This window comes from Camelus dromedarius, chromosome 10 (genome assembly GCF_036321535.1).
Source record: "Camelus dromedarius isolate mCamDro1 chromosome 10, mCamDro1.pat, whole genome shotgun sequence".
Classification (NCBI taxonomy): Eukaryota; Metazoa; Chordata; class Mammalia; order Artiodactyla; family Camelidae; genus Camelus; species Camelus dromedarius.
Genome location: NC_087445.1, coordinates 54011780 through 54036617, shown reverse-complemented (window position 1 = coordinate 54036617; position 24838 = coordinate 54011780). Strand labels below are relative to the sequence as shown.

General features: G+C 35.0%; 1 protein-coding gene across 3 annotated transcripts; it reads right to left on the bottom strand.

The window, feature by feature from the left end:
• Nucleotides 1-1164: 1164 nt before the first annotated feature.
• Nucleotides 1165-14833, bottom strand: LOC105087913 (protein NipSnap homolog 3A). Of its 3 annotated transcripts, XR_004136307.2 has the most exons (7): nucleotides 14627-14831; nucleotides 11673-11883; nucleotides 9752-9910; nucleotides 8080-8229; nucleotides 4902-4988; nucleotides 4633-4812; nucleotides 1165-3271 (listed from the first exon to the last, which is right to left on the bottom strand). XR_004136307.2 is itself a non-coding variant. In XM_064490364.1 (6 exons), the coding sequence occupies exons 1-6, from the start codon at nucleotides 14684-14686 to the stop codon at nucleotides 3195-3197; spliced, it is 744 nt and encodes a 247-aa protein (XP_064346434.1). In that variant the 5' UTR covers nucleotides 14687-14833; the 3' UTR covers nucleotides 1165-3194. The 3 variants fall into 3 exon arrangements, 2 of the variants coding, with proteins under 2 accessions (XP_064346434.1, XP_010976996.1); XM_064490364.1 differs by lacking the exon at nucleotides 4633-4812 and having other exon boundaries at nucleotides 14627-14833; XM_010978694.3 differs by lacking the exon at nucleotides 1165-3271 and having other exon boundaries at nucleotides 3966-4812.
• Nucleotides 14834-24838: the final 10005 nt, after the last annotated feature.

Below are 24838 nucleotides of genomic sequence, written 5' to 3'. Positions count from 1 at the left end.
CCAAACCTCTTGATTTATATGTTGGTTGGGTATAAAATTATACATTGGAAATAATTTTCCCTTATATTTTCAAAGGCAGTTCTCTTGTATTACAGCTTCTAGGAAGAAATTCATGGCGTTTAGATTCCTGCATCCTTGTATGTGACTTGTTTCTCTGTCTCTTTGGAAACTTTTATATTTTTCTCTTTGCCTGTAATGTTCTGAAATTTCACAGTTACATGCCTTGGAGTATTTTTTCACCCATATTCCTCACTCAGTATAATCTCAATACTCTTCAATTCTGAAAAATTTTTGTGTTTCTTGGATATTTTTTCCTTCTCATCAATTTCTGGAACTTTTGTTATTCAGATATTCTGCCTTCACTTGATTTTCTAATTTTCTCTTTCTACTTTTTTACATGACAATTTTAGTCTAGGTTTTTGGGGGTAAAGGACTACAATTTTATCTTCTAATTCATGTGTTGAATTTTAGACATTGTGAGCTCTTTTTTATCCCTTCTCCAGAGTAGTTTTTAATCTCTCTTTTTTCTAAAACAATATCCTCTTTTTGTTTCATGGGTTCAATATTTCTGTCTCTGAGGACATTCATTACAGGTAAGTTTTAGTTACTGTTTTAGCTCTTCTTCATGCATCGTTTCTGTCTCTTTCAAGTTTTATTAATGTTTTCTATCATTTAATTTCTTTTCTTCCTTGATACTGGTGTTTTTCCTCAAATATTTTTTGCATTTGTGATCCTTAGCTATCAGCTCACATTTGGGAGTGACAAAAAAAAATTTTTTTTGAAAGCTCATTGAGTATGAGTGGGGCTATCAAATGTGGGCTTCACTGTACAGTTTTCTTACTGGGCTGTTTCACTGAGGGGAAATGGACCCATCTGTCCCTATCTGTAAGTCATTCCTCTTAGCCTCTCAGTTACCCCTGTGAGGAAATTTTCAGGGTCCTCATTTAGGTGAGTTTTAAGCCTTTGTTGCATTTTCTGTGACTGACCAGTATAGAAGGCTGGATATCTCAGTGTTTGGTAGGAAGCCATTCACTTAATTAATTAATTAATGACTAGTTTTGACCTCTTCTGCTGTATCTGGTATTTCTGAATGTGGTTCAGCCTTTCAAGGATATATTAAATAGGATAGGCTCAACTGCTATAACAAATAGACACCAAAATGTATACTGTTTGAAACAAAATAAGATTTTATTTCTTATTTCTTAAGAATCTAGAATGGGTTTCCCTTATTGGCAAGCAGCTCTTCTATGTGTGGTATTTTTAGGACCCAGACTACTTCAGCCCTGTGGCTTTGAATGTAAAAATCTTCTAGTTCAGTTGTATATTATTAAATAAGGTGGTTTTTCAGTTGGTTTAATCCGAAACATGAGTCTCATATCCTGGTTATACTTTTCTCCCAGTTACACTTTGGGAATCAGATTCCCAAAAGGTCCTAAGGACTTTAGTACATACAGTTTTCCAGGCTTTTTACATGAACCCAAGAAGGATTTGGATGGAGGAAATAGTATTAAGACCATTTATTTTCTGTGCTTTTCAACTCATTTGTTGCTCTGAGTTTTGAAGGAACAGGTGGGACTTGGGAAGAAAAGAAGGAAGAATTGTTGAAATCCATTCATACCTCCTGGAAAATGAGATAACTTACATGGCTACCTCAAAACTTAAGAGCAGTCTCAGACCCCTACAGGGGCCCTCATGTTAGGCCTGTATATAAGCCCTTCAGGCCTCTCTAGTCAGTGTCCCTCACTGTTCATCCTGACTCCTCATTTGTTTGCCTTGAGACCCAAGTTCAGGCCTGAGCCACCATGGCTGGAGTATCTGTGAGATGAGTGAGCCTTCTTTCCTCAACATCTCAGATGTCTAACTTTGTCTGTAATCAAGCCCAGGGCCCTTCCCCTTCCCCATTGAGTTTCTGTTAGCCCCCTCGGCAGGAACCATAAGAAATTAAGATATTGCCAGAATCCAATAGAGCAGGTTGAGCTATAACTTTCACCAAATCTGAATTTGGACTTCCTTTGTAGAAGGACTCTACTTAAATGGAGTAGGTACATACTCATCCTGTGCCTGCTGCGAGTAATGCTGTGTTCCACATGGATTTTATTGTCAGGCCATCATTTTAGGTATGGTGGGTTTCCCAGGGTATCAGTAATTCTCCATCAATTCCTTTGAGTCATGTTAAGGATGTCATTGAGGAAGTGAAGAAACACTTAAAGCTGGGCAAGGTACAGTATACATCCCAAGACATGTCAGAAAAATGGACCCAGAGTGCTGATCCATGGGAGTAGCTTGCAGGTAAATATGATCACCTAACAGTTTACTGTTTACAACTCTTAAATACAAAGCCATCACTGGCATTTAGTGCTCTTATGCCAGTCAAGACTGAGTTACAATTAATACTTGGAAGTGTAGATCAGGTATATTGAGCATGGAAATTATTGTTTCTGCTTATCTCCTACAGAATATCAATACAGGTCACTAGGAATTTTATAGAAGACCCTGTGTAATGGGCATAAGAGCATTCTTATACCAAGAATTTGCTAGAATTTTTCTGTGAGGTTGATACACTTTACACCGTTTCCCAGTTTACTTACAGCCAGAAGAATTTAACTTATTTGAGTAGTTTCACACTAATGTTTTTGCATTAATAAGTTTTCAGACCAAACCAGTCCTTCGTGCGTATGAGAATTTATAACCTGCTGCTCTTACAAGATCAAAAACAGTGAATACCATTGGGTCTCTCAGACTCCTTTCAACAGTTTCACTTTAGTGCTGGACTCTTCTGAACCCAGAGAAATCAGTTTTGCATTTGAATTGTCAGGTTTTTTGACTTGACAATGATGTTTTAACTTGGAATAAAATAATTTTATTTTATTTATTGAATAGATGTCTTCTTCTGAGCTGTTCTTCAGATATTCATGTGAATTTGTATGCATGTGTGTGTCCTTGACTGAATCCTCAATTGCATCCATGACCCCTCAGATCCTTATTTTCTCTTCCTAGGAAGAGCATGTCAAGTGGAAATCCTCATGTCCATCTGGGTCATCTTTGCAGTGTCCTTTGTCCCAGCCAGCTTTGTCGTGTTTCTGATCCAGGAGAGAATCAGCAAAGCGAAGCACCTGCAGTTCATCAGCAGAATGAAGCCCCATCATCTACTGGCTCTCCAATTTTGTCGGTAAGAACTCTGCTCTGCTGCTGCTTTATAAATCTCCAACGGGGCTCTGGACTGGGTGGAGGAGACAGCCCCTGGGTATCCCCAGGAAATGTTCTAGCTGGTCTAAAGATGAGCGAAAGAGGAAAAGGCAGAGGCCATTGTACAATGTCATGTCACCAAACATGGCATTAAGCACAGATCTCATCTCACACCAGAGAAAGTCTGTCCACACTGACTTCAGTTAATACCCACGACCACCACCACCTTCTTCCCTAAGAGACAACTTTTCAAAGAAACAGAGGTGGAAGACTCTTTATCAAAACTCGGAGCCAATGCCTCTAACATGTCTGATAGATTTTAACCTCCAGAGTCAGGGTGTTCTTTGCCTTCCTAGGAACTCAGTTTGTCCTTTGAATTCCTGAAGACCAGGTAAATGAGAGGTGATCGTGCTTCCTGTCTTTCAGTTTTCCCATGGACAGCTAATTCATAATTTACTGTACTGTATTTGTAAAATGTTAGAAACATAAAAGAACACAGCTGTAAGTACAGGCTACCAGGAGAGCTTGGAAGTACCAAACCTAGTTTAAGGAGGCTGAGGCACTCAAGTACAATAAAAACTACAGATGTTTGTAGGAAAATCCTAGTATGTCTGTGATGGTACTGAAGAGATTCTTGTAAGATTACTAGTAGGATATTACTCGAGGTAACTTAATATTTACAAGATAGCACATTGTTACTTTCTCATTATCTTATGGCAACACAACAATAGCTCCAGTGATGAGGATAAAAATACAAACCACAATAAAAAGAATCAGACTGTGTATGTAGGCTGTTATTAGGGCAAACATTTCCATAACCATAAATATCTCATTAAAACAAATAGATGATCAAGTATCTCTGTTAAATAGTGATCCAAAATGAAATAAAAATTAGTAAAATTAACTGTAAATGAAGACACTGCAACATATAAACCAGTGGATCATGAATGGTTTTTAATACCAGGACCTAATAAGATTATTATCCAAATGATTAATTCTTAATGTGTCATAATTAACACAGATGACACAGATGATATTGTACTTTTCCATAGTAAAGAGATGCATTTAATATTTTTATGAATCCCAATTGGTATTATAAAATAAACTTTACTGGACAAAAAACTCTTAAAATCTCAGAAAAATAAACATGATGAGAAGGTTGACAATGTATACAAATAATTTAAAGATATTCTCACAGGTATGGAAATGTGACATAATCATTTGAATGTTAAGAGAATGGTGTAAGAGCAGAGGGTTGTCAAAACAGAGAACCAGAGATATTCTGAAACAAATGAAAATCAGGATTCTATAGTAATGGCAACGATTTTAATGTATGACAGATACTGAGATGTGAAGGAGAAAATAAACAGACTCTTTCCTGAAGTATTGGTGACAGTGGACAGAGCTAGCTTTTAAAAATGGAAAGGACACAGCAAATTGGCTTACCACCTCCTTCAAATAAAAATAAGAATTTCTTGGGAGAATTTAAGCACCACTAGCAGACACATCTCTTCGCAGTTAATGAAATACTTCGTATTCCAGCAGAAAACTATTTTAGTGGTGAAAATGATGCAGGAATCAGAAGCATATTCTGCTGAGATTCAAGGAAGTTAACACTTTCCCGAACTGAAAAAAAATTCGTAAGAAGGCATATAAAGTTACTGACTAAATGAAATTTGTCCTGAGAATAATTTGTGCTGAGTGAAATAGCTCACCAGCTGCCACAACTCTGGGATCCTCGTGAGACCGATGTCTCCCAGCTGCACGACTATCTGCACTCTCGTTCCACCAAAGAACGTGAACTGCAGAAATAAGCAGAAATAGACTCTGAAGGCTATGATGTTACTACAAATAAGACACAGAAAATTAATCAGAAACTTTAGGCCTTACTCTTTAGCTCAAAATAGTGAGTATCTAAAAGGTAAAACTAAGTATGTTAGTGGTACGATTGCAGAAGGATCAGAGATTTGAGAGATAAATTTATAAATGAATTAATCAAACCGGTTTTATAGATGATGAAACAGAAAGCTGGAGAAGGGAAGTTAAGTAACACAGCTAAAGACACAATCAGGACTAGACCCAAGTTTCATGACTTCCTAACACATATTATTTTATTTAACAAAAGTGAGGTTATAAAAAAGCTGTGTTTACCACTGCACATTTAGGGGATACATAGAAAAAAAATTTAAAGTAGCATGTAAACCACCTAGAGAAAACCTCTACCAATATTAAGTGTATTTCCTTTAAAAAATACAAGTAAAATCACACTAGGATCTTGCTGTATATTATGCTTAGTCTTAGTCATAGATTTTAAAAAATCAACAATGCATAGTTTCTATGGCAATAACATCAGTTTTTAATAGGTATGTGAATTCCTCCTTATCGGTACAACATTTTATCCCAACTCCTTACTATTAACCAATTAAATTATTTCCAGTATTTCAACATTCTATAAAATACTGGGATAATGTTCTTGTGCATAATTTTTTACAAACATTTTATAATTACAATATAGCTATATAGGAAAATGCAGATAAAGAGACAACAGAAAGCATGCCTACACCACTCAGATAACCACTTTCATACTTGGTGTATCTCTTTCCATAGTTATGCATACATGTATTTTTATATAGTATGTACTTACATGCACATAGACACATAAGAATATATGGTTTATGGTTATAAATACATAATATATGACACATATCTATATATCTATTTCTGTGTTACATGTGTATTACATAAAGTCATACCACACTGTTTCCACACTGTAAACAATGTTGACATAATCTTCATCAGAACAGCAGTACATGTATAGCTATAATAATGACAATGTTGATGACAACTACTACTAACATTGGGTGCTCCTGCATGCCAAGCCTGGTCTTTTTCTTTTTTTTTTTCAAGCCTGGTCTTAAATTTTGCATGTATTAACTCATTTAGTTTTCATAATAATCTCAGGTGATAGGTTATTATTATCATCATTTTATGGATGAGGAAAGTAAGGCACAGTGAGGTTAAGTAACTTACCCAAGGTCACAAAGTTTTAAGTGGTGGATTTGAGATTCAAACCCAGGCAGTCTGGATCTTAATATTTTCTTAATATAACTCCTAAAGTTTACATTGAGAGAACCAAAGAGTATATCTTATAGATACATATACACTTGCAAATATACAGTGTATATATTACATACTGTTCTCTGGAAATGCAATAGTGATTTATTCTCAGCGTATTATCATACTCCTAGTACACTAAGAATGAATTTGAGATTAGAAAGCGTGTGCACACACATTTTCAGTAGTTTTTTAAAATAAAAATTGTACATGTCCACTATAGTAAGTTAAAGACTTAAAAAAACTTTAATCTTTTCATTCAAATATGACTCTAAATTTTATAGTCTTTCAAATTTCCTTCTTGTGTAATGAAAAACATGCATATTTCCTAGAATACTGTAAAGAAACAATTGAAAAACATCTGTATCATCTTTGCACAAGTTTTTATTTTTCTTTTTGTCTTTGGATTTCATTTATGTTGTTTTAGGGGACACAAAATTTGCGGTTTTGTATCATAAAATCATCAGTTGACTCTTTTTTACATTCATAGTTTCTTCATTTGCTTTTGGCTTAGAAATGTTGTTCTAATCCATATTAGTATATAAACTTATCTATACTTTGTTTTAGTAATTCTATGAATTCAATTTTTAATTGAAACCTATAATCCATCTTCATTTTATTTTAGCATATGGTGTGAGATAGGCATCTAATAATTGTCATAATTTTTCTCCTCTTCATGTGTTTTCCAACTTGAACAAACAACTATTTTTGTACAGTCAACTAATTTCTTAGAATATACTACTAGCAGTTGAATTTGTGGGCAGCCATCAGGTCAGCTTTGGATATGTTACGTTTGAGATGTCCTTTGGACATGAAGTCGGGAAGATGAGGCAACAAGATATTATGAGTCTTTTAAATATTAAAAGTCTTATTTATCCTTTTAGATAAACTTTACAAGCATTATTTGAATTGCCACCAAAAAAACTCTCTAAAATTCTGATTGGAATATCTTTCAATGTTAAAAGTTAAATATCCCAAGTAAGTGTTTTATTAAATAAATTAATATACTATGTATATGTACACATATATGTACATATATGGTATATATACTATGTGTGTCTAAGTGGTGAGAAATGGATAATTTTTTTTCTTTAGGCTTCTCCATGCTTTTAATATTTTTAATAACTTTTAAATCCTTTTCCCCCAGAAGCAATCTCCCTACCCTAAGTCATGTTATTAAAAATAAAACCACAAAAGGTACAAATGGTACAAATTTCCACATGTAAGATAAATAAGTTGCTAAGAAGATAAATCTTAAAAGTTCCTATCATGAGAAAAAACAATTTGTAACTATATGAGGTGATGGATGTTAACTAAACTTATTGTGGTAATCATTTTGCAATATATACATGTATCAGATCACTATGTTGTATACCTTAAACTTATACAATGTGACACATTAGTTATACCCTAAAAAAACGGGAGAAAAAGGACAAAAAGAAGAAAATTGATAAAAGTACGTTCACAGGAAACAAAAGATAATGAAAGGAATAGGTGATTTCTTCAGGTTTTTTCCAGTTTTAAAAATTTTCTCATTTTGATGTATCAGAGAAAAGAGCCAGTTCAGTATTTGAATAAGGCTTCACAAGATGTTAATATTCTTAATAAATGAGATGGAAAATAGGTTTGCTTAACCCTTAAAATTACAAAAAACTAAAAATTTGTCAATAAAAGGTAAAATATACTTAATAATGAGAACAGAGACAAACTGACCCTAGGAACGTAACACTAGATCACCAATATACTTTGCAGTTTCATAGAAGAAATGGACAACCGTACCTCTGTTGAGTATTCCATATTCTGCATGGAACACTCCAACTAATTTTGTGTAGCCTTGATTGATATGAGTATGAACTGCCCTTTTAAATGGGTCACCCCACAGAGCTGGCCCACCAGGTTTCATCTGAAAAGTAGCCAGTTCATAGACTCCTAGAATAGGGAGAAAAATAATTATTTTACAGAACACACGCAAGCAATTTGTAATCCTGTCTACTTTGGTTCCAGTGGAAAGCTAATCTACATGTACAGATCTGGAGGATCATACAGCTATACGTGTTCATGTAGACATATTTATTACCAATTTGTACTGTCTATGTTTTTATGTTTAGAAAGTCTTTGTCCTAGTTTAAGGGCCAGTTGTTAAGCTTATCATACAGAACAAAGAAAAAGGGACTGGAAGCTATAGGTAAGCTATTATCTAACATATTTTTAATCTGTAAAATTTTTCATTAAAATAGTGAGAATTTACAATGGAATAGGATTTTTTTTAGCTGTCTGCATCTACACTTCTATAAAAGAAATGAATAAGGAAGTATTTTCCAATCTCTTATGGCTCCATTCTTCTTTCCAACTTCCAGTACTTTTTACTTTATGTAATTTCCCCCTATATGTTTCCATTTCTACCAGGAACAGCAAGCAAATGGACCTGAAGTGACTGTCTCAGAGTTTTTAAGGGAAAAGAAACCCTAAAGAAGATGGTTTCATTATTCCTAAATATCCAGGTAAATACCTGAAAAGGATTTTTATCTTCTGGGAGGAAGTACAGGGTGGGTGAAGAGAAAAAACCTAGGGGACAAGTAGATTTGAGAAATAAAGGAAAAACATGCAAAAGTTACAGAAGAATCATGAATCACATAGAGAAAGAGAATCAAGATCTGACATTGTCTCTGAAGCCCACTAGTTCACTTACATGGTGCTAAAAGCAGTGGGGGATGCAAGTGGTTAAGGATCTAAATAAGACTTTTCAAATCTCCTGTAATCTAAAATGCACTACAGAGTTGGGAATAATGGGGGAGATAAAAATAAAATTTAAATTAGTTTATGCTTTTTCTAATCTGACCTTTGTTTAAAACTGGATTGAGGTAATAATTTCTTTAAGTCAGCAAGAAGTGAAATCAGGAAGAAGACAAATCTTTAGGAATTATTTTCAAACTGAGAAATAAGAAAGAGGAAGACACAAAAGTTAGACTACAGTAATACAGCTTGGCAATTTCAGTTAATTCACTCCCCCAAAACGGTCACTTTTATAAGCAAATTGATACTTGGTGATTTGAGATTAGTAGTAATTTATGGAAAAATACTTTCATATTTAAAAGTTTATATTATTTCAAAACTATGACAAAATATCATACACTATCCCTCATCTACCCACATGTGTTCCCTGCTCCCAAGGCCCAACTTCTCGACCTTTACTATGTCAACTTTTTCTGTAATACAGCTAAGCTTTAAGTATCAGTAAGATACCAGTTTGGAAAAATACTTCATTATTTAATGCTCATGTTTTTTAAGGATAAGCTAAGAGGTCCAACTTATTTTTATTTCAACAATCAACATATGTTCCTATATTAAGCAGAAGATTAACTTCATTTTTTTTCCAGTAGAGCTTTAGTTTTTATAAATCTTTAGTATTTTCTCCATCAAAATTCAAAGTGATTAAGAAAGAAGGACTTACCTTCTTTTGGAGGTTTTTCTAATTTGCACCATGGCACCAGATAAGTAATTTCACTCTCTTGTTTATCAATAAGAGCCAAATTTGGAATGAGAAATTGTTCCTGCCATTCCTTATCTTTGGCTAAAGCTTTCCGAACTTCAGTTCGATGAGCAAAATTGTCTATGGAAAGAAAAGGAGTAAGAAAAATAAAAATGTTAAATTTAAAATCACCTGTACGTTTTCTGAGTTTCATTCAGTTTAGCAAGTGTTCAGGAGTCCACATAAGGACACTGTGTTATGTCCCTGGAGATACTGACATAAATAGATGTGACATCTGTCTCCAAGTTGCTAATGGTCTAAAAGGGGAGGAGCAATGTAAACAACTAATGATAATATATTATAGTAATGGGCGTCACAGACTCTACTCACAACGACCTACTAAGTTACTACTGCCTACTAAGTTAGTAGGTAGTTGTGAGACTTAGGTAAGTTATTGACTCTTTCTATGCCCGTTTACCTCCAGGGCTGATGTGAGGATTAAATGAATTAGTACATGAAAGGAGCTCAGAACAGTGTTTGGCATCAACTTAGTACTCAATGTATATTAACTATTCTTATTCATTTAATTGAAGCATTTAAATTACAGTGTCAGCTTAGAAAAAGACTATTTTTCTTTGTGGGTGGTGATGGTGATGAGCGGTCAGGTCAAGGTACAACTGAATTAAATTTAACACAAATGAAATTACGATTTGCTTTTTCAGCCTCTTCTTTGAACAAACAGCTTCCAAGGAAATAATGCTGATTCTCTTACTGTCGCCCATTCTTTTTACACAGTACTATTTCTCTTCTGTTTGTTACAAACATACGTTACAAACATATGGACCCAGTACTGTATTTACTATTAGGGCTTTATAAGACTAATGGTAAGAGTCTTCTATGGTTTATGTTGTGGATAAGGAATAACACCTACCTTAGAGCTTACATTATGTCAGGACCTTACTACTTATTTTCTTAATGGGACATGATTCAACTGCTGTTGCATTAAAGCATAAACTGTGTTTTAATGGGGGTTTGTTCTATTACAACAGGGAAAACCCCTAAACTATGGCCACGTTAAGTACAGAATGAGTACTTTTCATATTAAAGTATAAGATGACTATTAACTTTGGACACTGATGACCAAACACTAAATGAAGTTATTAAAAGCTCTTTGAATATCAAGTCCTGATGTGACTTCACAAAGATCTGAATAAACATTCTAGGGATTCCTGCAACTGTTCTTCTTCTACTAAACCAGGGGCTGGTCAGCTTCGGTATGGGAAGAATTCACTCAATTCCTTTTCCTTTACCTCCCTAGACTAATATAATGATGGTGAATTCCTTGAAATCCTGGGGGCAGAAAAAAACCCAAAAGTGGTCCTGAAACATAACAGAATTATTAAATCTTATAGAACGATGAGGGCTTCAAAATTAACTATTAACTTCTGTTTTCCTAAATTCCCTAGATGTTTGAATGATTTCTGCTAAAATATTGATACCGGCTATAGCTTCAATATTAAGAAAAAAATAACTCTACTTTCCTTTATGATCCTAACCCACCTGGGTTCTTGCAATCACAGCTTTAAATTTTTCATAAACAATCTTTACAATACACCATTCTAAACTTTTATAAGCATTAAAGTCCAGTTCACAATTTTAGGACTTGAAATTGGAGATGCCACATTTTCCCAGTATTACTTCCCATGTGATAATATAAAGGTTCCAGCAATGGGCTGTTAGAGGTGTACCACTGGGAGGAGTAATCACTGAATTTATTTTTTTGGTATTGCTTTTTTAAAGTTTTACTTAAGCTGTATGTATTTATAGTAACGTAGATCCAAGTCTCGTGTAATATCTAACTGAATGAAGATCTGTACTGAATACTTAAGCTCATGAATCATACCATACTTCCAAATATGAAACACTTTATTCATTCTGCCTCCAAATTCTACACTCCAGTATCCAACCAATTCAGAGTGAGCTGTCCGAAGATGAATGTTTTTCTTAACATTTTCCAGGAACTCTTTCATCTTTGATGGTTTAAGATAAGAGGTACGAAACTCATAGAATGTTCCATCGTATTGTCTGGGGCCTGTAGCAAAAGATGAGCACACCTAAAGAAAGATAAGGCAAATCAAATATTTTGGGAAGGTAGGGTTTATAATATGTTACAACTGAATCTGAGCCTGGAAACAAAGGACAGTCAGACTCATAATCTGTTTGCACTTCTGTTGTCCTTTCTCCATAGAATTTGTTTAGAGATATGTCAATAAAGATAACTAATTTTAAATATTCTAAATATTTAGCTACTGTTTCCTAGCAGGGGATCTACCTTTAGTCACTTTTTCATGAGAAGTTGCTCATAAGGAGGCACTGGAGCACTTTCTTTACCCAAGGACTACAATTAGGATCACAATACATTTTACAAATAGTTTATTATCCCTTATTTAGCCAATGTTCTGTCTTTAGTCAATAGCATATGTGTTAGAGTTAAGCATTTAAAGCAATTTTATAATACACAGGTATTTTAGCAGGCACAATTGAAATGTGTTTACTAGCAGACAACTCATTTTTTTTTTTTAGGATCTTAAAACAATGGAAATTGCTAGTCAGATCAAAGTATTTCCTAAATCCATTGAAGGAAATCACTGGTCAAAAATAGGTTAGGAGTGTAATTAATGTAATAGGAAACTATGACCTATCCAATTGCATTGTAATATGATGACAGACTGTGTAAATGCTAGAAAAATGAAAAATCAGTAAGTCAGAATTGTCTGAATAATTATTAGGTTTTAATTATAGATGCAATCTGAAGAAGGGCATTTAATCTATGCAATTATAGCAGGTTGAAGGAAGAACCCCTTAAGAACCACTAGTTCCTTTTGTAATAGTCATATGCTATGTAAGTTTCTAACTTGGTTCTCTGAGTGAACTTAACTTTCAGTAAGAAATGCTTTGCCATATATTATCCTTTGTCTATGTTTATGTGTTTATGTATACACATATGTATATATGTATATACACACATACATATACACATACATTCATATGGCATTCTAGTTTACATATCCATCATGCATACACTTGGTTAGCATGTGCACCTTTCCTGAAGCTGATTACACCAGAATTATGTATTAAAACAGTTTTGGTACTTATATAAGCTATTGATGAATTTTGGTCTTATACTGACTACCTGAAGGAAGGAGAAAAAGCTTCAAAGGAAAGCAGTAGGCTTCTTGTTCTGACATATATTTTGTTTACAAAACACAATAGTATATATTTTTAGTTTATATTTATATACACACATACATACACTTTAAAGTATATATTTTTACTTAATTGTGTATAAGACTTAATTATAATCCTCTATCTTGAGGTCATTTCATGTCTATGATAAGTTATATTCTCATTGCCCAGCTAAGCTTGCCATCAAAAACAATTGCAGCTGTCCCTGCATCTGGCAGACATTCTTTATGTGCCGTTTTACCAAACGTTATTAACAGAATGTTACACAAATAAATTATAGCATATATAGTTTTAAAATATTATACATAAAATATAAATATATGGTCCAATGGGGCACTTGTAACAATTGCTTAAGTTGTTTTTAGGGGAATTTGTAATTGGAGATCAAAATATGTGATCAAAGACACACATTTCATAATCGTTGGCAGAAGAAACATACAATAGAAAAGCTCAGGTAAAGGTTAACAGCAAGGGGTGTGTCTGTTTGTGAGAGGATGTGAAGTGATTTTTGTTGCAGAGCCACCAGAACGAGGCTGGGGGAGGAATCATGAGTGCTTCAGGTTCTCTTGTGTCCAAATTAGGGCTCATTCTCCACAGCAGTGACTTACAGTTCACTTGTAAGAGATCATTTGGTTGATACTTAATAACATCAAAGTTCAGAATAAAAATTTAAGGTATAATTCCTGCCCCTGCCCCAGTAGAGAGAATCAGGATAAAGACTGCCTTGCTAATTTTGAGTGAAGGGGCCATTGATGGTTCTTCTTTAGTCTTTTCCAGATAGTCAGTCTCTAGAGTAGATTAATCCTCTTCTTATCCTGTCCTTTGAGAAAGGAGTAAAAGCCTAAATAGCAAACAGTAAAATCTCTAGGTTGGATTCACAGAATAGGCCAATTCCTGACAGGGCTGAATCACAAAAATCTGTTTTGTACATTTCTCATCTAACTTTAAATGAAGTTGTTATCATCATATTGGCTGCGAGGTTCTGGACCCTGCCTGACTTGGGCACCAGCTAAACGAGACAGTAGCTGCTGGGCAGGATGCTCCTCCACCCGCACCCTGGGTCCCCTCTTTAAGGTTCTCTGCAAAATGCTGGGAGGTTGCGTATTTCGTTTAAAAAGGGGAGGCCGGTTCTGTTGCCAGCCAGCATCTGGTTGACGTTTTTCTCCTTCTCCCTTCAGTCGGGAGCAGCCGGTAGCTTGTCAAAAGACAAATCAATTAAACAGGCCGGACCAGCGCCTGGCATGGGCCCCAATGCGGCAACAGCAACCGCGCTGGGCGGCAAAAACGCAGCAGCGGGCGCTTTAGGGGTGTCCTTAGGGCCGCCGGACACTTAGGCCAGAAAAGGCCCCCGTTCATGGCTGTTCACGAGCCGACTGGAGGCGACCCAAGCAGCGGGTCTTACCCTAGCGGCACCCTTCCTCCTCCTCCCGCTCCCGGGGTACCCTGTCTCCGGATTCCGGGACTCTCACTAGAACTTCTGCGGGCAGCACCAGGCAGGCAGGGCTGGGCGCGCGAGCAGGTAGGCGCATGCGCGGCCCGCGCGCTCCCGCAGAAGCCTCTCGCAAACCCCTCCCCCAGGGGAGACGTCGGGCGCGTCCTTGCGGTCCGTACCTGAGGCGCCGGCGTCCGCGCGGCCACAGCTCTAGTCAGGCTGCTTCGGAGGGCTAGCATGGCGCGGCTCCGGGCGCTGAGGAGGGCAACTGGCGGGTATTCTTCCTTAAATTCCTCCTCCTGTGGCTTTCCCACTGGCAGGGAGCAGCGCCTACACCAGGGGTAGACGCAAGCTCGGGGCGGGGCTGGGCTCCGCCTCCGGCGCGGAGGCGCGGCCTCACCGCCCAGTTCTCGAGGCGACGTGTCTGGTGTCAGCTCTGACCTTTCCAGTCCCTTTGTTTCCCCAAACGTTTTTACCCCAACGTCAGAAGTCACATTAGAAGTGGCTGAGGCCGTTCCTGGCCAGCCTCTGGGCCCATCCCCTCGTCTCCACGCGCACTTGGCGTACAATTCGTAAATGTTTGTGTGTAGAAAGCGAGTGTGGGGGACCACTGGGAAGGCAGTAGGGATCTGCGCGTGTCATGCTTGGAATTTAAATTGTGGACGTGTTTTCCGTTAGGTTTTATTCGGTGTGATGTACATATAGCTGAAGACCAGGGAGCCTTCACTTTTCTGTTCTAAGCGCATTCTCCGTCATCACTGCCCCGAACATCAATTTGTAAGGCTCCTTATCATTAACATTGTATTTTCCAGGAGCTCAGAGGAATGGGGACATTGAGCTACATATGAAAAATTCAAAGATGAACATATGTTGTTAAAACTTAAAATTCTATAAGCCTTAAAAGCAAAAATTCTGATCCTTGCCCTATCCCTGGTTATTGCTCACCGGAATAACCACTTTAAACGTTTCGAGCTGTTTCTTCCAACGTTTGTGTCTATGTTTTCAAATAATAAGCATATTCTACTATTTCTTCTTCTGCTTTTGGTTTAGATAGTATCTGTTGACTCTCTATGGAAAAGGAAGATTTAAGTCTCTAATATACCACTCCCCCCAGATAATTTCCCTTCTCACGTCTAATGTTTACACAAAAAATTTCAGTTAATTGATTACTTTATTAATTTACATTACCTACATCATATTAATGTTTACATTATTCTTTCTAATAGCTACATCATTGCAAACATTAATGTAACATTGCTTACATTATTAAGACTAGGGATTTCGTTGTGCATTGTACAATGACTTCAATCATCTCTTCAGAGGAAAGGAGGCTTTTTAAAGTTACTAATTCCAGAGAGGGTGATTCAGTTTTTCCCAACAACAGGCATCCATTTCTGACTAATGAAGACAAGGCGTTATCTGTGCCTAGATGGGATCTTTATGTTTAAATTTGTTTTCTTAGACTTTCCTCCCTGGAATTAACAGTTCATTCCTTCATTTAACCTGTATTAATTAAATTCCCTCTATTCTTCAGACACTTTTCCAAAAACTAGGGCACAGAGGTGAACAAAAGACAAAGTCTGTGTCCTCTTGGAACTTCCAGGTTAGGGGAAACATAAATGAAGGAAAAAGCTATCAGGGATAAATAATTACTATGAGGTAAAACAAAGTAGAATATGGAGACTAGAATGTGCTGGAGGGAGGTAGCAGAGACTTCTATTTTCCAGTAGCCATTCTTTCCCACCCCCTCTTAAAAAATGCTAAGAGAACCCATGCATCTAGCTGCAGCCATGTGACTAAGTCCTGGCCAGTGGGATATGTTAGTGCATTTACTGTAAGTGATCTTCAAGTTGTGTAGAAGGGGTTCTTCCCGTCTGTGTCTTTCTTATTTCTGCTTTCTGGAATCTGGATGTGGCTTGAGTTCTTGGACTATAAGGTGGAAGCCTCCTGCTGAAAGTGGCAGAACAACAAGGGAGAAGCAGCCTAGGTTCTGACACCATGGACCACCATGCCAAGAGCCCTGGACTGCCTGTCTCTGGACTTCTGTTTTACATGAGAAGTCACTTTCTAGTTCAAGCCACTGCCATACAGATTAAACTTATGATCTTAATCAATAGAAGGATGACTATTTCTTTTATTTCTCTTTTTCATTTGCTTCTCTTTTTTTCCTTATACCATCACTCATTAATCCCCAGATTATTTGCCAAAACCCAAAATGATTAACTTTTTAATCAGGTTATTACTTTCATCTTCTAGAGTTATATTTCAGGAGTCTTTTGTTCTCTTGGTCCAGTGTGGACTAAGTAGTCCCTGAGATGGCCTTGTATTAGTTCTCAGCTCCCCTTTCACTGATTTCCTACAGAATCGCTTTTGCCTTGTGTTGGACTTCCTTTTTCCAGGATCTTGTATCTTTATGTGCCTAATTTTAGGAGAGGGTACATAGGAGTTAAACTTGTGAGACTTGCATTTCTAAAAACGTATTTATCAACCTTCTTAATTTATAGTTTGGGTGGATGTAAAATTCTACATTGGAAATAATTTTCCTCATAGTTTTAAAGGTAATGCTCCATTGTATTATAGCTTCTTGTGAGAATTCATCCCATTCTGATTCCTGATCCTTTGTATGTGACTTATTTCTTTCCAGAAGCTTTTATGTTTTTTCTCATTGTCCCTTATTTTCTGAAATTTCACAGTGATATTCCTTGGAAAAGGTCTCTTTTCATCCATTGTGTCTCACTCAGTAGACCCCTCTTCCATCTGGAAACACTTAAATTATGAAAAAATTTGTTGTGTTTCTTGGATTTTTTCTTTCTCCTCTATCTGTGGAACTTCTCTTATTCAGATGTTATGCCCCCACTCGACCCTTTAATTTTCTTTTTTTCCTCTTATTAAATTTTTTTTTTTTTTTTTGCTTATGGAGAGGGGATGAAATGTTCCAATTTTATTTTCTAACTTGTCTAGTAAAATTTTAAACTTCCGACCTCCAGTATGTATTTCCGAGAGCTCCTTTTACCCCCTTTTCCAGAATGTTTTCTTCCCCCACTGTCTTCAGAAATATTATCCTCTTTGTGTTTCATGGGTTCAATATTTCTGTGTCTCAGGACACTAATTACAGATGTTTTCTTTTTAAAAGTTGATGATTGAAGTCTTCATTTGAGTTTTATTTTGTTTTCTATTTGATTATTTTCTTTTGTCTTTGGTACCAGAGTTTTTCCTGAAATGTTTTCATATTTGTGACCCTTGTCTATCAGCTTGTATTTTCAAGTGGGACAGTGAAAAAAAAGTTTGAGAACTATATGAGTATGGGCCTGCCAGGTAATGGGCATTACTGTAGGGTGATCTGACTGGACAGTTTCCTTGAGTAGACCTCCCTCACCTCAACTGTTATCTATAAATTACTTCTCTTGTCTAGTCAGTTTCCCCTGTAAGGAAACTTCTGGTGTCCCATTTGTGAAGTGTAATTTTTGTTGCCAAGTTCCTGAGGCTGAAGAAAGAAGGAGGCCAGAGATCTCAATATTTGGTAGTATCTTTCAAGAATACATTAATTAGTATAGGCTAATTTGCTGTTACAAATTGACACCAAAAGTGTATTATGACTTAAACTCAAATGGATTTTATTTTTTATGAGAAAACAAAATGGATGTTCCTGGTGGGCAGGCAGCTCTTTTATACATAGAAAGACATAGACTTCCTCCACACTGTGGCCTTGCCATCTCCTAGAGCCTTATCCTGAATTGCATCAAGCCAGGAGAAAGATAGAGGGAAATTGCAAGAATATATCCGAAAGGAGAATGCTTATAAGATAGGAGTAAAATTTATGGCTATAACTTAGAGATAGGTAAACATTGTTAAATGCTGTTAGGTGCCTAAGACAGTCTCCTATTCAGTTTCTCACAGGTTTTAGTTATCCTGCTATAAGTTAAGCTTTATCTCCATTTTATAAGTGAAAAAGCTTTATCTCCATTTTATAAGTGAAAAGTGAGTTTAAATAATTTCCTCTGGTTCACTGCTGCTAAGTGGCCCAGCCAGGGTTTAAAGGCAAGATTGTAGAATAAGTTCAGTTTACCATCTATATTTAAAAGATTTGTGACCTCTAAGGTAGTTTTAGACTTGAGATGGAAAATCGCCTCTAAATAGTATTTAAAATGGAATGTTTTTCTGTGCCTACTTGTTTTTTACATGTCTCTGAAATACCTGGAAAACACATAGGATAAACATTTTGAAAATTATTGTTGTATATCCTAAACTTCTAACAAGTAGTCCAAAAAACAGGTAGTCTAAAGCTAGAAAAATCATACTAAAAAAACCCTGGATTATTAAAATAGGCTGTGATATAGAGTAACTGGATAGCTATTTAGATTGGGTGGACAGAGATGGCCTGTAAGGAGGTGACATGAAGCATTTATATTAGCTACAAAGGTGTGTTCAATGTATCTGTACACTTTGAAGAAAGTAATAAAATGGACACCTGTGCTCCTGCCAAGCTTAAGAAGTAAAATATTGCCAGCAGTTTAGCTCAGTACATGTTCCTTCTTGTTCTCCTTCCTCCAGTATACATCCATGATCTCCCTCAAGTAACCATGATCCCGAACTTTGTATTAATCGTTACATTATTTTTTAAAATTTGCATTTGTACATAACACTAAGCAATATATTATTTGTTTTGTATGAAGTAGAAATTTCTTTAAATGGAATCAGATTATTTTTATCTTATGACATAATTCTTAGCTTTAATTTTAGGCCTTTGAAAATCATCCATGTTAATACAGTTGTAATGATAAATTCATTTCTCTGCTGTTACTATTCCATACCTTAATTTTTTGTCCGTTTGACTTCTGTGGACAAGCCATTTGAATTTCTTTGTTGATGTCTTCTAGTTCCATTGGAAGAATTCCTCTAAGGCAGGCATCTTAAACCTTTTCTATGTCAAGAAACCATTTGGAAATCTTGTGAGTCTATAGACTTCAAATGTTTTCAAATGTATAACGAATAGGGTTACAAAGAAAAAAATTTACAAAAATGCAAAGATAACAAATTGAACTGGAATGATGAAGATATAAGTGTATTATTTTCTTAAAATATGATAAGAGAATAGACCTCAAAACTTCTCAGCACACACACAAAGGTAACTATGTGAAGTGAAGGATGTGTTAACTAACCTTATGGTGGTAATCATGTCACAGTATCTGTATACATCAGTCATCACATTGCATACCTTAAACTTACACGATATGTCAATTAGATCTCAAAAAACTGGAACAATACAAAAACAAATTCTTCAAAAGGCAATAGATGTGCTTCTTTATTAGGGCACTGAATAATAAGATCTATTAGTGGGTATGAGATATAGTTTTTTAATTGAAGTGTAGAGTCAGTTTACAATATTGTATTAATTCCTGGTGTATAGCATAGTGATTCAGTTATACATATATATTCCTTTCAAATTCTTTTTCATTATAGGCTGTTACAAGGTATTGAATATAATTTCCTGTGCTATTCAGCAGAAACTTGTTTATCTATTTTATATATAATAGCATCTGCAAATCCTGAACTCCCAATTTATCCCTCCACGCCCCACTCCATTCTCCCCAGTAACTACAAGTTTGTTTTCTGTCTGTGAGTCTATTTCTGTTTTGTAAATATGTTCATTTGTCTCCCTCTTTTTTTTTTTTTTTTTAAGATTCCACATATAAGTGATACCATGGTATTTTTCTTTCTCTTTCTGGCTTACTTCACTTGGTATGATGATCTCCAGGTCCATCCATGTTGCTGCAAATGTCATTATTTAATTCTTTTTTTAATGACAGAATAGTATTCTGTTGTGTATATCTACCACATCTTCTTTATCCAGTCATGTGTCAGTAGACATTTAGGTTGCTTCCATGTCTTGGCTGTTGTAAATAGTGGTATTATGAACATTGGGGTGCATGTATCTTTTTGAATTAGAGATATAACTTTAAATTACTAATAAGCATACAGTTTTATCTGTTAATGGAATTTGACAATATCTGTGATTTTATTGGTCACAAAGTTTCTGGTCTTGCTAATAATATTGTGATTTGTTGCCTACCTTTATAATCAAAGGAAATGCTTATTTTAAGCTAGGAGTTGGTGGCATTAATTAAAAATGTAATTTACATCCAAGTTACCAGACCTGAATTTTACCCATGGACCCTCGCCATAGACTGTAACCTCCAGTTGTGAGATTATGAACCACTGCTATAGAGTACATACCTAGGTGTGGAATTGTTATGTTGTAAGATATGCACTTACTTATCTTTACTAAATAGTACCAAACTGTTTTATAAATTTATATCATTAATAACAGTGTATGAGACTTTTCTGAATAATTTTTGATTATTGCCTGTCTGGTCGAATGAATGTGACAGTGCATTTTACACCCCACATAACAAATAGGTGTCAGTTAAAGGGTGGAGGAAATTATATGAGGTGGGCAGAGGCAACAGTCCCCTTAATGGTGTCTCTACTTGGTTATGTCCAAAGGTCAGACTCATCAAATGTGCAGAAGGAAGCGGGAGAGGTGGATCCAACTCTGTCTGGCCCAGCTGAGTAGGAGGGCAGTAGCTCTACATGTAAACTCTAGATGCTGGTACTTGGGTGACATCCCTGGGTAAGTACTTTCTTTGTGCTATATTCTGTGGCCACTAGATGGTGGTATAAACTAGTTTCCTTCATTAGGTCTTGAATAGTGTGTGCTGTTTTTGTTGTTATTTTTTGAGTTCCTGTAACTTAAGCTATAGGTATTTAGAGTGGAGCTATTTTAAATTGTCATATGGTATTATGTATTGAAGAGAAAAGCTTCAGTAAAGATGAATGACTTTCAAAAATTTTGAGTTGCTTTATTATTATTAATATAAATAAATAGTAATAAAATAACAAATTCAATGTTTCTTAACAAGTATCCTACTCATGTCAGTGAATAAGTATTAAGCACCTGTTATGTGTTGAGTATTGAATTAAATGTTCTGAGGAAGGAAAAAGACTGGATGCCTCTTCTTACGCTTATCAAGATCTTGATATTTCTGTATCCACCTCTTGGCTGCTAGTCTTCTTAGAATAAGTAGCAGGAAAGATTTATGAGTAGCTCAATGTTACATATAATATGGATTTATTTGACATTTATTAACATTTTATTTAGGATATAAACTTCCACATATGGCGAGCCTATATGTGAATTCTCTACTCCGTTTCTTTGCCATATTTATCTTTACCTGTATCAATACTATGCTATCTGAATTACTGTAGCTTTATTGTCCATCTTGACATTTGGTATAGGAAATTTACAGTTCTTATTCTAACATCATTTTGGGCTATTCTTGGTCTTTACTATTCAATTTTGGGGTAAACTTCGGAAATTAAAAAAAAATCCCAATTCTACTTTGAAATTACACTTACTTTATACAGAAAATTGGGGTGAATTAACATATTTATTCTTGAATTTCTTAACATGAATAAAATGAAGCACCCTAATGTGTGGGAGGTTTCCTTTTTTGTGTTTTAATGAAGATTTATACTTTTCTTCAAAAATTCCTTATACAGCTTTTATTGATTTATTGTGAGCACTTTATACTTTAACTGGTGTTGTAAAATGGTTTTAAAAGTGCATTTGCTAACCAGTTGTTACTGCTGCACAAAATACTACTGAATTTTGTGTATTGATCGTGTATTAAACAGCCTTACTAGATTTTACTCTTATTAATTTAAATTTTAAGATTTTCCTTTTATAGATTTTTTTTCTCACTTCCTATGTAGAGAACTTTATTTTCAGTATATAGTTACAATTGTTTCTGCCTTTCCAATCTTCATACCTCCTCTCCTTCCCTTTCTCCTTCTCTTCCTGCCCTTTCTTCTCTCTTTCTTTTCTATTTTTCTCTTTCCTTTCCTTCTTTTCTCCTTTCCTTTCTCCTTCCCTTTCCTACCCCTCACTAAGTAGGATTTCTGTGCAATATTGAGTTTGTTTGGAACTTTAAAGGGAACTTGTTAGTTACACTTGTTAGTTAGTTTTTAATCAATACCCTTTATCAGGTTAAAGACGTTTTCTTCTGTTTTTAGTTTGCTAAGTTTCTAATTATTTAAGAATTATAAATGTCTATTGAATTTTATCAAAACTTTCTCCAAATTTGCTGAAATCACCATTAATTTTTATTCTTAGTTGATACTATGGTGAAGTATATTAACATTTTTTTTTTAAATATTAACACATCCTTGTATCCCTGGTATAAACCCTACCTGGATGTTAGGTATTATTATTTTGTACACTGTTAGATCCTGTTTACTAGTATTTTATTTAGAAATTTTCTGTCTATTTTTGTGAGATTGTCTCATAATTTTTCCTTTCTCATGTTGTCCTTGTTCAGTTTTTGTTTCAGTGTTATTTCAGGCTTATAAAAAGGAGTTGGGGGGAGCTTCTCACCCCCCCCCCTTTTTTTGTATTTTAAGAAACAATTTGCATATGACAGGGGTTACCTGTTCTTGGTTTCCCTAGAACTATCCAGGGAAATTGTTTGGGCCTGGTAAAATTTTAAACTGCTGAGTCAGTCTTTACTTGTCTTTGGATTTTTCCATTTCCTCTTTTTATAACTCTTTGACTTGGATTCTTAGTGTATTCATTTTCGGTCTTTCTTATTTTGTAATATATGTATATTTAAGACTATAAAATTCCTTTATCCCACCAATTTTGATAGTCCTATTATTAAGTTACAAATATGTTGAAATTTTCATCACAACTTTTAGCATGAATTATTTAAAGTATGTTTTAAAATTTCTACATTTAAAAGAATTTTTGGTGTTTTTCTTTTCAATATTGATTTCTAGTGTTACGTTATGGCCATAGATTGTTGTTTGAATGATAATTATTAGACAGTCATTGAGACTTACTTCCTTTCCTAATGCATCATTAGTTTTATAAACATTTTATTGTATTTAAAAACATCCTTTACTGTTTGAGTGCAAAATTATACACACAAACATATACATACATGTACGATAGCCATAATTTTGAAGATGTTTATTTAACTTAACACAGTCTCTACCTAATATCTCTGCAATTCTCCTGAACAGTACCAAGGACCTTAAATATTATTTCTAACCCCTCCATCATCTTCCATATTATTTGTATCTAAGGTTTTATTTTTACCTTGTTTTTAAGTTCCTCAACTGTGAACAATTCCCTCCTCCGCCACCTTTTTGATACAGTGACAGTTTGCATCCACACACATATTTACCAATTTCTTTGTTTATTATTTTTTCATTCCATTTCTTTCATCCAGGGATAGTTTCTTTCTTTCTAGGGTTGTTTGTGGAAAAATCTCTTAATTTTTTTTTCTAAAAGCGTCTTTATTTTGTTTTTTCACTTGAAAGATAGTTTAGCACAAAATTTTAGGTTTTCAGTTATTTTGCTTGAACAGTTTGAAAATATTATTCTGTTGACTTTGGGCCTCTATTTTCACTGATGTTATTTTTACTTTCCTTAATTTTGAAGAAGTTGAGAAAAATAAATACTGTGTAATATTATGATATTCAAATATAATGGGATCATTCATCATTAAAAACAGACTGTGCTTCATTTTTTAAAAATCTGCAATAAATATTCTAGGTGAAAAGCATCATGGTATTCTTAGATGAACTTCCATGGTTACTTTTAACCACTTATTTTGCAGTTATATCAGGCTTAATTATAAGCATGCTTACCTACTTTTTATATGTTAATTTAAAAAGTAATTTCCTTTATTGTCACATCTTTAAAAATATTGATTCAAAACTATTTTTTACAAGTTTTAGATGACAAAATTCAAGTGTGCCAGCAAAATCATACTGTAAAACCTTATTACATTTGAACAGGATTCTGGTAAATCTTCTGATATATTTCTTTTCTTTCCTTTCTTTCTCCTTGCTTTGTACCATCCCCTAGGAGTAGCAACTGAAACCCTGACAAGAGTTCATTGTAGGAAATTGTTTCACGGGGACCATTAAAATTTATTTTTAATTTCTTTCTTGTAAGAATTGTAAATAACCTGTTAAAAAGTTTTACCTTTTAAAGTAGTGGAACTTTTTCCTAAATTAATTTTAAGAGAATTTATAATGATGCTACTTTTGATCCAATTTCTACCCTTGTCTCATTCATTGATACAGCATTTACTCAGAGCTGTATTCCCAGCAGGCTTTGTATAATTTTTTCCTAATGCTGTATTATGGAAAATTTCAAACATAACATAAAGCTGAAGGAATTTTGCATTGGGCATCAAGTACTCACCAACTAGATTCTACCACTAATATTTGCTAGATTTGCTTATCTCATGTCTATGTGTCTATTCATTTCTCTATTGCCCTATTAAATCCATGTCATTTTTGATGCGTTTCAGCGTAAACTG

Coding starts and splice junctions, on each gene's coding strand:
- LOC105087913 (XM_064490364.1), bottom strand. CDS start 14,686: ATGCTAGCCCTCCGAAGCAGCCTGACTAGAGCTGTGGCCGCGCGGACG. Junction 11,884..14,626: donor CGCGGACGCCGGCGCCTCAG/GTACGGACCGCA, acceptor ATCTTTCTTTAG/GTGTGCTCATCTTTTGCTAC. Junction 9,911..11,672: donor GTTTCATATTTGGAAGTATG/GTATGATTCATG, acceptor TTCTTTCCATAG/ACAATTTTGCTCATCGAACT.